The sequence below is a fragment of the Prunus avium genome, chromosome 6 (genome assembly GCF_965620075.1).
Source record: "Prunus avium chromosome 6, drPruAviu1.hap1.1, whole genome shotgun sequence".
Classification (NCBI taxonomy): domain Eukaryota; kingdom Viridiplantae; phylum Streptophyta; class Magnoliopsida; order Rosales; family Rosaceae; genus Prunus; species Prunus avium.
The window spans coordinates 33,550,141-33,562,504 of record NC_142289.1 but is presented as its reverse complement, the minus strand read 5'-3'; the positions used below and the strand labels follow the sequence as shown (position 1 = coordinate 33,562,504).

General features: G+C 37.5%; 3 protein-coding genes across 3 annotated transcripts; 2 read left to right on the top strand and 1 right to left on the bottom strand.

The window, feature by feature from the left end:
- The first annotated feature begins 80 nt into the window (after window positions 1-80).
- On the top strand, window positions 81-2,038 carry LOC110762095 (carbonic anhydrase 2-like). Its single transcript, XM_088254717.1, has 8 exons — window positions 81-157; window positions 269-445; window positions 610-658; window positions 967-1,083; window positions 1,177-1,230; window positions 1,352-1,437; window positions 1,588-1,699; window positions 1,801-2,038. Exons 1-8 carry the CDS (start codon window positions 81-83, stop codon window positions 2,002-2,004), a joined length of 876 nt encoding a protein of 291 aa, XP_088110843.1. The 3' UTR covers window positions 2,005-2,038.
- Window positions 2,039-2,124: 86 nt separating this feature from the next.
- LOC110762087 (uncharacterized) lies at window positions 2,125-4,430 on the bottom strand. Its single transcript, XM_021964692.2, has one exon. It carries the CDS (start codon window positions 4,186-4,188, stop codon window positions 2,356-2,358), a length of 1,833 nt encoding a protein of 610 aa, XP_021820384.2. The 5' UTR covers window positions 4,189-4,430; the 3' UTR covers window positions 2,125-2,355.
- A 2,639-nt stretch (window positions 4,431-7,069) lies between these two features.
- Window positions 7,070-8,064, top strand: LOC110762088 (Pathogenesis-related thaumatin superfamily protein). The gene has a single exon (XM_021964693.2). The coding sequence runs from the start codon at window positions 7,112-7,114 to the stop codon at window positions 7,865-7,867; it is 756 nt and encodes a 251-aa protein (XP_021820385.1). The 5' UTR covers window positions 7,070-7,111; the 3' UTR covers window positions 7,868-8,064.
- Window positions 8,065-12,364: the final 4,300 nt, after the last annotated feature.

The following is a 12,364-nucleotide window of genomic DNA, read 5'->3' as shown; positions in this document are numbered from 1 at the left end:
TTCATTAATTACTCTAGATTTTCTAAGTCACAGAGTTTGTCAACTCGCAATATAATCAACTTAAATCACTCAAACCTACTATGCAATGCATTTCCTTCCAATCTCTCGAAGTGACTAGTAGCCAGTTATCTGATGCGGCCATTCAAAATCTCTCGAAGTTGTTTCTCAGGTTCCCCTACTTTATTCAAAATCTCTTGCTCTAAAACAAAAACATTATTGAAAGCAGTAGAAAAAGTCATGTGCTGATGAAATGGTAACTTGGTTGCAGTGAGAAGGAAGAGTACCTGGACGATGTGGCTGCAGCCAAAATTGATAACATAACCGTTGAGATGCAATGGACCGGGCAGACCGGACCGGCTTGGCCACCCAGACCGCTCGTTTCTTCTGATGACCCAGTTAAAAGAATTATAGATGGGTTCAAGTACTTCAAGACCAACTTTTTCGAGTAAGATGACATTATTTTGTTGTTGTTCTTGCTGCTGCTGCTATTAGATAGATTTGGGTCTCTCTTAACTATTTTTGAAACTTTTATTCCTTTCAAATGCAAAATGTTTAATAAATTAGTAATGCAAGCAAATAATATTTTCATTTTTGGGGCACCCTTTACAGCACACATCCACATTTGGTAAAGAAGCTGGCCCAAGAACAAACGCCCAAGGTATATTAATATTAGCCCTAATCAAACTTTATTTTATTTCTAAGAGTTATTTACACTGACAACCATTGAGATTTTCGGTGTTTTCATAAAACTATTGAGGTTTCAAAAACTACACAAATATTCATGAGGTTTCAAATTGTTTTCACAAAACTCATTTCCGTTGATTGTTCATCCAAAAAAATAATAATTTTCATAAATAAAAACTTATGTAAAAATGACAAAATTAACCTCAATGTATGTGCAATCATAAAGCTCTAACTCTATGATATTTTTATTCTAACTTTCTTTTGCTAAACTCCAATGCGCAGTTTATGGTATTTGCATGCTCAGACTCCCGAGTGTGCCCCTCGCATATCCTTCATTTCCAACCTGGGGAAGCCTTCATGGTTCGCAATATCACTAACATGGTTCCTGCCTTTGACCAGGTTTAATTAATACTCTAATCAAATTTAAAAAATCTAATCCTTGTTAATTAAATTAACGCTTGCTAATATTTGTTGTTCTTGTTTGCTTCACAGCTGAAACACTCAGGAGTTGGAGCAACCATAGAATATGCTATTGAAGAACTAGGGGTAAAACATTTCAAATATATATATTTTTTTTAAATCAAATTTGAGTTTTGTTAATTACATATTAATACTACTGTTTATCAAATTTATTGATGCTAATTAACAAGGAGAGACAATTTTACAGGTAGAAAATATTTTGGTTATGGGACATAGTCGTTGTGGCGGGATCAAGAGGCTGATGTCTCATCCAGAAAATGGTTCTACTCCCTTGTAAGTTTTCTGACATACAAAAGTTGTAGCTTAAAACCTAAACATACTTTTGATTAGCTCAGATTAAGAATCAAACAAGTGGCGAAATTCGACAACTAAAATCATTAAGATATGCTAATGATTTCGCTTCCATTGGATTGAAATTTGCAGTGACTTTATAGATGAATGGATGAAAATTGGTTTACCTGCCAAGGCTAAGGTCATAGCAGAAGCAGAGGGTGGAAGTGCAGATTTTGAAGAACAATGTGAAAGTTGTGCAAGGGTAAGCCAAAGCACCCCCAACCCCAAATGAAATTCATAATTAAATCTTACTCAACATGATCTTCTTATAGTAATTAAATTAATAAATTAATGTTTATGCAGGAAGCAGTAAATTTGTCACTGAGAAACCTACAAACTTACCCATATGTTCAGAAGGCAGTCTCAGACAAAACCCTAGCACTGAGGGGTGGCTACTATGACTTTGTCAATGGAATTTTTGAGCTTTGGGAGCTTCAGTCCCACCATTTCAGACCCAATCATCGTTCAATCTTCTTAACTGCATGCTTCTGGGAGCTCTGTGAATAAGTGATAACAAATAAAGCACAGGACCTCCATTCATTCTTTATATGTACCTTCTTTGTTTTTTATAATAATTTTTTCAATTTTTTATTTAATTGTAATTTTTGTCAATTTTCTATTAGAAAAGTTTGGTAATAAGAATTCCCTTTATGTTGATATCTTGTAGTATTTGTTTGCCACGCTTCTGTCATGTCATGACCTTCCCACTATCAAGATATCAACCATAGCCATACTTTCCTTCTTGATGATCAAAATTTGTGGTTTTGCTGCTATATATTGTTTGTGAAGCAACTTGGTAAGTAGATGTTGATAAGCATCTTATCTTTCTGTTTCATTGTCCACAGATAAATATAAATTTCACAATGATTCTTTTATCAATGGCAACAAAGCAGGATCGACTTCGTCTTTGCACAATAAATTTACTACCAATTCCATTGTTGATGCATCCGCAGAGAAACCCTTGTCCACCATTTGTCGAATAAGTACCATCGCCCTTGATGTCTCATTGTTATTGATGAGCCCTCGGATAATCGTGTTATAGGTCCGATCACTTGGAGAGCACCCTTTCTCTTCCATTTCAATAAGCAACTCTTCTGCTTCACTTGTTAGGCCACCCAGACAGAGTCCATTAATCATTACATTGTATGTCACTACATCAGGTTGAAGTCCTTTTGATGATAAACCACAAAAGAGATCCCTTGCAGATTCAATTTTTCCAGCTATGCACAAACCATTAATAAGAATGCTGTAAACCTTAATATCAATATCCAACTTCTTGCCTTCCATTTCTTGAAACAATTGCATCGCTTTAGAAAGTTGTCGGTTTTTACACAGGCCATCCAGTAGAACAGCATAAGTTATAACATCTGGAAGTTGGCCAGAAGTCTGCATCTCATAGAACACATTTTGTGCATCCTGTATTCTACCCACTTTGCAAAAACCGTCCACAATAATGTTACAAATAATGTTATCTTGAACCAGTCCCTTACGAGACATATCTAGAAAAAGCATCCTGGCCTCATCGATTTTTTTCTGGTTACAGTATCCATTTATCAGTATGCCATAACTAAAACCATTAACCATGGACCCCTTGCTAAGCATTAGTTCAAAAACCTTTTTTGCCTTGTCCATTTCTCCTTGCAAACAGTAACCATTCATAAGTGAACTGTACCTAACCACATTAGGTTCCATATCTCTTTGAATCATCATTTCGACCATGCCTTCTGCTTCCACAACCATGCCCTCCTTGCAAAGTGTGTCTACCACGACAGTGAAGGTGTGCACATTTGGAAAAATATTTTTACTCACCATTTCATTCAACAACCTTGTAGCTTCTTTCCACTTGCCTAATTTGCAAGCTCCCTGAATCAACGATGTATAGGTCCTGACGTCTGGAGCAATACCCTTGCTCATCATTTCTGATAAGAGGTTCAATGCATCAACAAGTAGTGTATCTTTACAAAGACTGTCTATAATCGTGTTATAGACAATACGGTCAGGCTTGAAAGCTCGTTCCTCCATTTTCCTTAGCAACTGAATAGCAGCACCATTGTTGCCTTTCATGCAAAGGCCTTTGACTAGTGTGCCGAAAGTAATAGCACTAGGCTGACAATTACCTGCCTTGATCATTTTATTGAAAATTCCTGCTGCCTCAACCACTCTATTCTCGAGAAGAAAGCCGTTGATTAGAGTGTTGACGGTAGGGGCATTTGGTTCAAAACCAAGTTTGAAGAATTTTCCCAAGACAGAAAAACTAGACCCCATTTGGTTCAAATGACAAAAGCAATTAATGAGAATGTTCAGAACATAAACATCAGGTACCATTCCCGACACAGCCATTTGGTTATACGACGAGATGACCGTCGAATACTGTTTCAATCTCGCAACTAGGCACAAGACTTGAGTGAAACGAAAAAGTGAAGGCAGGGGACGCAAATGAAGCATTCTATCAAACACATTGAGAGCATCCTCAACATTTGTGATTTTGGGAAAGTCTTTCGCTAGCTGGTCTAGTTGGGTTCTTCTAGAATTTTTTGCTTTAGAAGCTTGAGAGCGAGAGAAGAAAGCAAAGTAATTGTTGACGAAAACAACAGTGGGGTTAGGGTGAAGACACGGCATACCTCTGCTGCTGCTGCTGCTGCTGCAATAAGAAGAAGAAGCAGCATTTGTTCGCATTATCATCTTCAGCATCTCTGTGAGTCAATGAGTCTCAGCCAACCTTCAAAGATAGCAGCAAAGATAACTGGGGAAGGAAAGCTCAACTCTCTTTTCTTCTTTGATGAATTGAAAAATGCCCAGGCACTCTCTCCAATAATAGCAGAGTTGGAAGAAAAACTTGAGAGTGAACAGCGGCCAATATATACGTGCTCTGCTTGCCGCCCTCTGTGTGATTTATATGTCTTTTTGAACTTTTGATATGCTTGGGCGTTTCTTTCTTGGGATTTATAAAGAACCGCAAATTGGTAATTTGCAAAGGGATCATGTGAAATTAATTACTTTGCAAGAAAATTAGACTACTAATAAATGCATTAGTTTAGTTTAATAAACAAGAAAAATCAACCAGTTGTTTTGATTTTGATATAATTTTATCGGTATTTCAAAAGTGGGATATGGCTCAGTTGGTTAGGCTCTTTCACCTCCACTAATGTGGGTAGAGGTTCGAAACTCTCAGGCATCCAATGAATATTTGTGTATTTATATTGAGATTTTCTATTTAAACCCCACACTTCTCTTAGTTCACCCAATATTCTAAGTTCACCCCATCTTTTAATTTAAATTTTCACAATTTCTAAGAAAACCCCACTATCTTCCCAAACTACCCTTAAATACACCCCAAACTGAAAAAATAAGAAATAAAAGAGATTTTCTATTTAAACCCCACAATTTTCTTTGTTTCCAGCAAAAAATAAACACAAACAAATAGAACCATAAACCCTAAATTTAATACTTTCTAGAGAAAGAGAACAACTTTACATCTCTCCAAGAACTGTAACTGGAATTCCAACACTTGGGTATTGTTGAGTTGATAATCAACAAGCCTTTCCATCAACTCCCACGCATATTTAAAGAGATGGGCTCGTCAATTTTCTATGTCTTTAAAAGAGAAGTGTAATCTGGCAAGAGTTTGTATTTTTCTAAAACTTGATATGAAGAGTGGTGAGGTGTGTGGTGTGTGTATATAGGGTTAATTATTAAGTTGGATGACCTTTTTTGTTTTTTTACACAATGACAATAATAAAACTTATAGCTTAATGATTTAAGTATTAGGGTGAACAAAAAGAAGTGCGGGGTTTAAATAGAAAATCTCTTTATATTCTAATAGCATTTCCAGGAAAGTCTCTAAATAGCAAGTCTACCGAAGCTGTATTTTGCCTTCATTCTCTTCAAATGGTCTCTTTATAAATTATAAATATATCATAAGGGGCTTTTACTTCAAATAATTAACTCCGAAGTTCCAGATTTGATTTTCCCTTATCCCACATTTCAAAATTTAAACGGTACTCCAGATGCAAAATAAAATTGGGCACCCCAAAAAACGCAACTCTTTTATATTTATTACTTTGATATACCCCACAAAAGAATGCAAGAGGTGAAATTTGGAAGAGAATCTAAAAATCTTATTATTAAAAATGTTGATGGTTATCAAATTCAAAGGGGAAGTAAAAAATTGGATGCTCTTTTCTTTTCTCACAAAGGTAGAGACAGTTCAGAGCAGCGGCTTTGTGGATGCTGCTGCTGCTTATCCACTTACGTACCCAACGTTTTTGTCGTGACTGTCCACCTCGAAGTAACCGCATGCACTCTGCTCCCTCTGGGGCCTCTCTCCCAATAAAACGACACCGCTTTGTCTGTCAAAGTACGTACTCTATGTCAAGTGCAAAACTCACTCCACATCGACATTTCTTTATAAATTAAGATGCCAAAGTTCCAATAACATCATCACTGTCATCATCAATTTTAATTCCTCCCCCATGTTATCTAAATCCCAAATAAATGATAAATAACAATTTTGTCTTTCAAGATTAGTGGGAAAGTATAAGTAATTTGCAATTAGCAATCGAAGATAGAATAATTGCGTTTATTAGCTTGCAATTGCATTTATTTAAGTATCTCCTGTTTGGCAATTATATGTTACTTAGAACAAGTTCAAATTTCTTTAAGTCTTCATATTTTATGCACCATTATGCCAGTCTAAGTTGGTTTCTAAGTTTAGGCGATTACAAATTTATGAATTGGGATGAATTGTGAGTTCTAATTAACAAGAACAACTGTGTAAATTAGGACCCGAAGTCTGGTTGCACGTGTTATTGAATGTCGACCAACAATTATTTTCTTTGATAATATAGAGAAAATATAGGAAAGTGATGATGATGTCGACAAGAGAAAAGAAAAGAAAAGTGTTATTGAATCTGAGTTCCAATAATCATGAGTTTTTGAGAATTGTGGTATTTGAATGTCGACCAACAATAATTTTCTTCGATAATATAGAGAAATATATGTTGATAGGAATCATGCTAGGATGAACTCTATTTGTATATCAAATGCTCACTGTCGCAGTGATTATGCCGGGGGGACTGTTTACAAAAAATATAGCTCACCGTAAGTCAGATTCCACCCATTCCAAAGCGAAGAAATGTTTGAGTTCTATTAGCAAATTGCTCGTGCATTAGTAGCCGTTTATTCACTGACACTCACTTGCATTAATGGTTGACAGTTATTTGAAAAAAATATATTTTTAATCACAAATTAAAGGATATTTTAATTGCCTTTACACTTGGCAAAGTTCCATTTCACCCCTCTCCTCTTTCATATCCTTTCTAGATGCGAACTCAAATTTGAAAACCCACTGTGTGTTTGTATTCTAGGCAAATTGCGGGATCCTGTCTCTAGCGTATGTATGTATACCTGGCTATAAGTGCAAAATCCAAAAAGCATGCTTATGCTTTTTTTTTTCACGTAAAGCCACACCCACACCTACTGTCTGACACACTGAACCCAAGGGCAATTCCGTCTTTTCGACTCCCTCTTCCACAGCCCATAGGTGTATCTTCCTCTATAAAACCCAGGTAAAACCCTTCCCTTCTCACACACATTCATTCACAAGCAAAAAACAATGGCTTCCTCTTACCACAACAACTCCCTCGCTCTCCTCCTCACCACATTCCTGATCCTCTGCTCTCTCACCCACGCCACTTCCCCTGCACCCTTTTTGACTCTGGTCAACAACTGCCCCTTCCCCCTCTGGCCCGGCATCCAGCCCAACTCCGGCCACCCCGTCCTCGAGCGCGGCGGCTTCTACCTCCCCGCCCTCTCCCACCGCTCCTTCCCCACCCCAACCCAGCCCTGGTCGGGTCGGATCTGGGCTCGCACCCACTGCACCCATACCCAAAACCACTTCTCCTGCCTCACCGGCGACTGCGGTGGCCGCCTCGAGTGCAACGGAGCAGGAGGTGCCGCCCCCGCTACGCTGGCGCAGGTCAGTCTCCACCACGGGCCCAACGACCTCTTCTCGTACGGCGTCAGCCTGGTCGACGGCTTCAACGTCCCCTTGACCATCACCCCGCACGAGGGCCACGGAGTGTGCCCCGTGGTCGGCTGCAAGGCCGATCTTCTCGCCACGTGTCCCGAGAGGCTGAGGGTGACGTCACACGCCGGTGTAGTGGCGTGCAAGAGCGCCTGCGAGGCGTTCCGTTCGGACGAGCTGTGCTGTCGGAACCACTACAACAGCCCGCAGACGTGTCGGGCGTCGAGTTACTCGGAGTTTTTCAAGCGCGCGTGTCCTGCCACGTTTACTTTTGCTCACGATAGCCCCACGCTCATGCACCAGTGCTCGTCGCCACACGAGCTCAAGGTCATCTTCTGTCACTAGAGAGAGAGAGAGAGAGATGGTTCCACTTCAACGTGTTGTTGTCTTGGTTCTGGGTTGGTTTGAATATGCAAATAAATTAAGTTTAGGGGTTTAAGTTAGTGATGTAGTTTTTTGTTTGTTATGGTTGTGTAATTTGTGTGATGTTTGGGGCTGGTTATGCAATGAATATGCAATTAGTGTTGTGTTGGTACAGAAAAGGAAGTACATTCTCATGAAAACACTTGTCTTTTTTGCGTGAAGAAATACAGAATTAAATATATTTTGCTATTGCTTTTTCTTACTAGCTATTGCCTATTATTAAAATCTATCCAAATCTCAAATCAAACAACAACAAGAATTAACAACTTTTACTTAAAAGTATGGCAGATAAAGAAAACTTTGTTGCTCCGCGGTGTTATTGTCTCAATCTACTACGAATAAAATCAATGAAATCGGGATATTAATAAATATCCACTTATATTATAACACGTCTTGAAAAATAATGGAGTTTCGTAAAGACAGCGATAAGAAGCAAATCCAGATTTATAAAAAACTGAGCAAAGTAAAAGAAAGTAGAGACAGAAGTGATTTTGCGTATAAAAAGAAAAGAAGTGGGACTAGTACATGCACTATTAAAAGGAAAGCGAATCTCTGAGGAATATCTGATGGGAGCAGGAGGGAGGCAGGCATGATGCATCCATCGTTGGACAGAAGAAATGAGAGGAAGAAAATGCATTGTCAGCCACACAAATCTTTTTGCTTCTTTTTTCTCGAAAATTCCCATTTATTATTTTTTCTTCTTTTTACATGCAATCATGTATCACTGTGCTGTCACGTGTGAATGTGTGTAACCTTTTGCTTTATTCGACTGCCATTCTTTCTCTCCACCTTTACCTTGTTTCCTGCCGGTTTCAACTTTTGAACCTTTGAGAAAGAAGAAAGTTGAAGAATCCGGAGGATTCACTGGGCTCAATCTAAAGCTGGGTTTGTTGCTACCTATATGGGCCTTTCATGAGATGAGACATTCAAACTGTTGATTTTGACATTCCAGTATTCTCAATTATTTGACCTCATAAATGAATGATATGGACTTGTGATTGGATAATGTTGACCCAATACCTTGCTTCAACGACTAAAATGTGAATTTGGACTAGTCCAAACATACGTGGGGTCTAAGCAATGAAAAAACTTACCTGTAAATCAAGGTGGTTGGTGTGAGTGGTTCGGCACTCTTATTCCTTAAGAGAGATCAGGGGTTCGATCCCTGCTCTTGTACGGAGTCACCACTTTGGCTAGCACTTTACCCCTTACGGGCCGACCCGGTGTGAGCGGGGATTAGTCTGGGTTGTGGTTAAGGCTTAAAGGTGCCACCCATAGTTGGGGCCCATCCAGGACCACCTCGTGGTTCAGACCCAAAAAAACAAAAAAAACTTACCTGTAATGGGGATTGCACTGTTTTGCTAGTTCGGCCAATAACATATTGACATGTGAAAAAATTATTCCACAATAATATATCAGTTGGGGATAGCAAAAAATTATACACTTGTTGCATGAGAGTTTCTCTCCTAAGCAATAACGGTCCAAAGTTTGAATAACTTCACGTTGGGTTGGAAGTGTAGAGAAATACAACTAGATTATAGTTTGGTAGGTTATATATACTTAAAATCCTTTCTTTTTTTTGTTAAGTATAATTGTCTATATAGTTAACAAGTATAAATGAATTCCTTTTCAACTATTTACATATTCATCACGCACACCTCTTATTTAAAGTTAAAGTAAAAAATTTAGTTGATTTTGGCTGGAGCTATTTATTTGAAGTTTAGTAAGCATCAATTTTTTGTTGTAAGTTTTTATTTTTATTTTTTTGGGGTGGGGTATAAAGCTTAAGAATCAAGAGTCGAGATAATTCTATAATTAATTGGATTCTTTCAAGGCTTGATCTTAACGAACGCTGACAACTGTTTCGAGCACTGGTATTGTCCAAGTGTATGTTACTCTCATAAAAATATATTATCAGTAATAGTTGTGAAAAAGGAATCTCTCAATGGGCGTGAGAGGCTAATATTTTTCAATTTGAATATACAAGAAAATCGTGGAATAAAAAGAAAGTACTATTATTAAGAAAACTTTTGAAATTAATTAACATAAGTCTTATGGCACAATTAAAAAAGGATCTGATTTTCCCACTCCCAATTTCTCCACTTACACTCTCTTTTACTTTTTAAGAGAAATTATAGAATGGTACGGTATCACCATGTCAGCGGGTGATACTTCCATTTAGAATTTGCCACGTGTTTTTTTTAAAAGAAAATTTATACTTTGTTTTCAGCTAGACATTGGGTTCCAATTTTACCCTTCATAAAAATTAAAAGAGAAAAAAAACTGTGTCACAGCCTCCCACCTTCGTCCAGTTCACAGTCCCCCTCTGCAGCGCCCTCCCTCCCTGTTTGTATTCCTTTCCCCAATCCTTCAATCTCCTCATCTAGGTTGCCTACATCTCCCTCAAAAACTCCAGATCCAAGTTCTCTTTATCCAACTTTGCTCTCAATCTGCATGGCCTTGACAAGGAATGATCCAATAAACGCCAACTATTAAATAAAGTGATTCAGAGATAGAGAGAGAGAGAGAGAGAGATGAAGGAAAAGAAGGGGAGGGGGTGGCAGCAAGGGGGTATAGGACTGCACTGCAGTCGTCTTCTTTCTCTTTTTGTTTTAATTTTATTCAAAAGGGTAAAATTGAAACCTAATGTCTAGCTGGAAAATAATTTAATTAGTGGAGGGTTAAAAAGACACATGTTAATATATGAGTGGAAGTATCACCTGATGATGTGGTGATACCGTACCATTCTATAATTTCTCGCTTTGTAATACTTTTTAATCAATTTTTTTTTTCTTCTTTCTCTTTCCTATTGTACCTTTAACCCTACATTAATTTCTTTTTACTTCACTTTTATATTATTTCTTTTTCTTTATACTTAATTTTCCTACTTACACTCCACTTTCAGTGTTTTTTTTCCTTTAATCGAGTAAAGAAATAATTAACACTTATATTTGTCTAGGCAAAATTACATGGTCCACCTGCAAAAACTCATGCCCCATGAAAAAACCTTGCATCCATAGTTTTTTCTTCTTTTTTTAAAAGGGAACAAATTTTAGGTGGCTACAAAGAAACATAAATGCATCTAACTACACATTTTTATATTTTCTTTTTGCATGTTCTTCTCTGTCATAACCTTTCGGAAAACAGATATTGAATGAAATTGATGAACTTGTGGACATGAATTGAGTTCTCATAATTTTGAAAAATGAAATTGAGTTTGAGACTATGAGTTTCAAATTCACATTAATGGAGTTATCTTTGTTTCATATGAGATCATTTCATACATTCATTTTGTTTGAGTACCTTCTCAGGAATTACAAACGACCAGGGATTGAAGAGAAAGAAAAAAAAAAAAGGGAAAAATATTCTTCTCATAGAAATAATTCGGGGCATTCCAAGTATGTAGGGGAATCCAAAAGCTTGGGTTTTATTGTTCTGTTACAGTGATGATTGAGAAATGCAAAAGCGTGGGTTTTGTTCACTTTCATTGATTGAGTACCCATATCAAAACTTTAATGTAGGGTGAGGGTAGATTAGGAAAGAGAAAGAACACAAAGGAACAAAATTGATTCAAAGGTATTAAAAAGCAAAATAGAGTGTAAGTGGAGAAAAGGATAGTGAGAAATATCCTAATGTATGATATAATAAAGGCGCTTATAGAGTGACGAATCCACCCTTGGACGTCATGAAAATGGTTATCAAGGTATAGTTGTGTTACTTGTTCAACCCATTGGAGGAACGCCTACCACTTGTTTAATGAGAAGCTCCAAAGAGCTCCCCTATTTCAGCAGTAGATGCTGCACATTTTATTTATCCTTATCTTGGTAAAATACTGGGCAAAACAACGTCGTTATGGCCCACACAATTTTTTAAAATAACCTGGCTCAAAATGACCAGGATTTTAAAAAAATTGTTTTCTTTTCTTCTCCCCAAGCCCACCCGATATTCATTCCCCAAAACTCCAACTTATATTATTCTCTCCTCATACCTAACCACAACCCTCAACCCATACCCCTCCTCTTCCCTTGTTGTCGGGGTGTTGCCGCAATCCACGACCTTCTGTGTCGTCACTGAAGGGTTGCCGAAACTTTTTGGATCCGCCATTGTGCCTATATTTGTTTTTTGATCAAAGAGAAACTTTATTAGATAAACTTCAATAGTACAATTAAAGACATTAAAATGACATCTGGTGTGTTTACTAATCATGAATTGAAATTCGAATCAGGAACTGAATTCCAGCTATGGAGGATTCTCGTGTTTACTTCACATCAAGGAATTAAAAAGTAAGTGGAGCCCATACAAAAGTAGGAATTGAATTCCTGATTTTGGAGGAATTAAATTCTTGGGTGGGATGTGGTATTTTAATTCCCGAAGAACTAACCCATTAGAAATTCATTTTCTTTTACCCATTATATCCTC

Excerpts from the sequence above, each read along its gene's own strand:
- LOC110762095 (XM_088254717.1), top strand. The coding sequence starts at position 81 with ATGCAATGCATTTCCTTCCAATCTCTCGAAGTGACTAGTAGCCAGTTA. Across the intron at positions 158-268 it reads GCCATTCAAAATCTCTCGAA|TGAGAAGGAAGAGTACCTGG; the intron begins GTTGTTTCTCAG and ends ACTTGGTTGCAG. Across the intron at positions 1,700-1,800 it reads AATGTGAAAGTTGTGCAAGG|GAAGCAGTAAATTTGTCACT; the intron begins GTAAGCCAAAGC and ends ATGTTTATGCAG.
- LOC110762087 (XM_021964692.2), bottom strand. The coding sequence starts at position 4,188 with ATGCTGAAGATGATAATGCGAACAAATGCTGCTTCTTCTTCTTATTGC.
- LOC110762088 (XM_021964693.2), top strand. The coding sequence starts at position 7,112 with ATGGCTTCCTCTTACCACAACAACTCCCTCGCTCTCCTCCTCACCACA.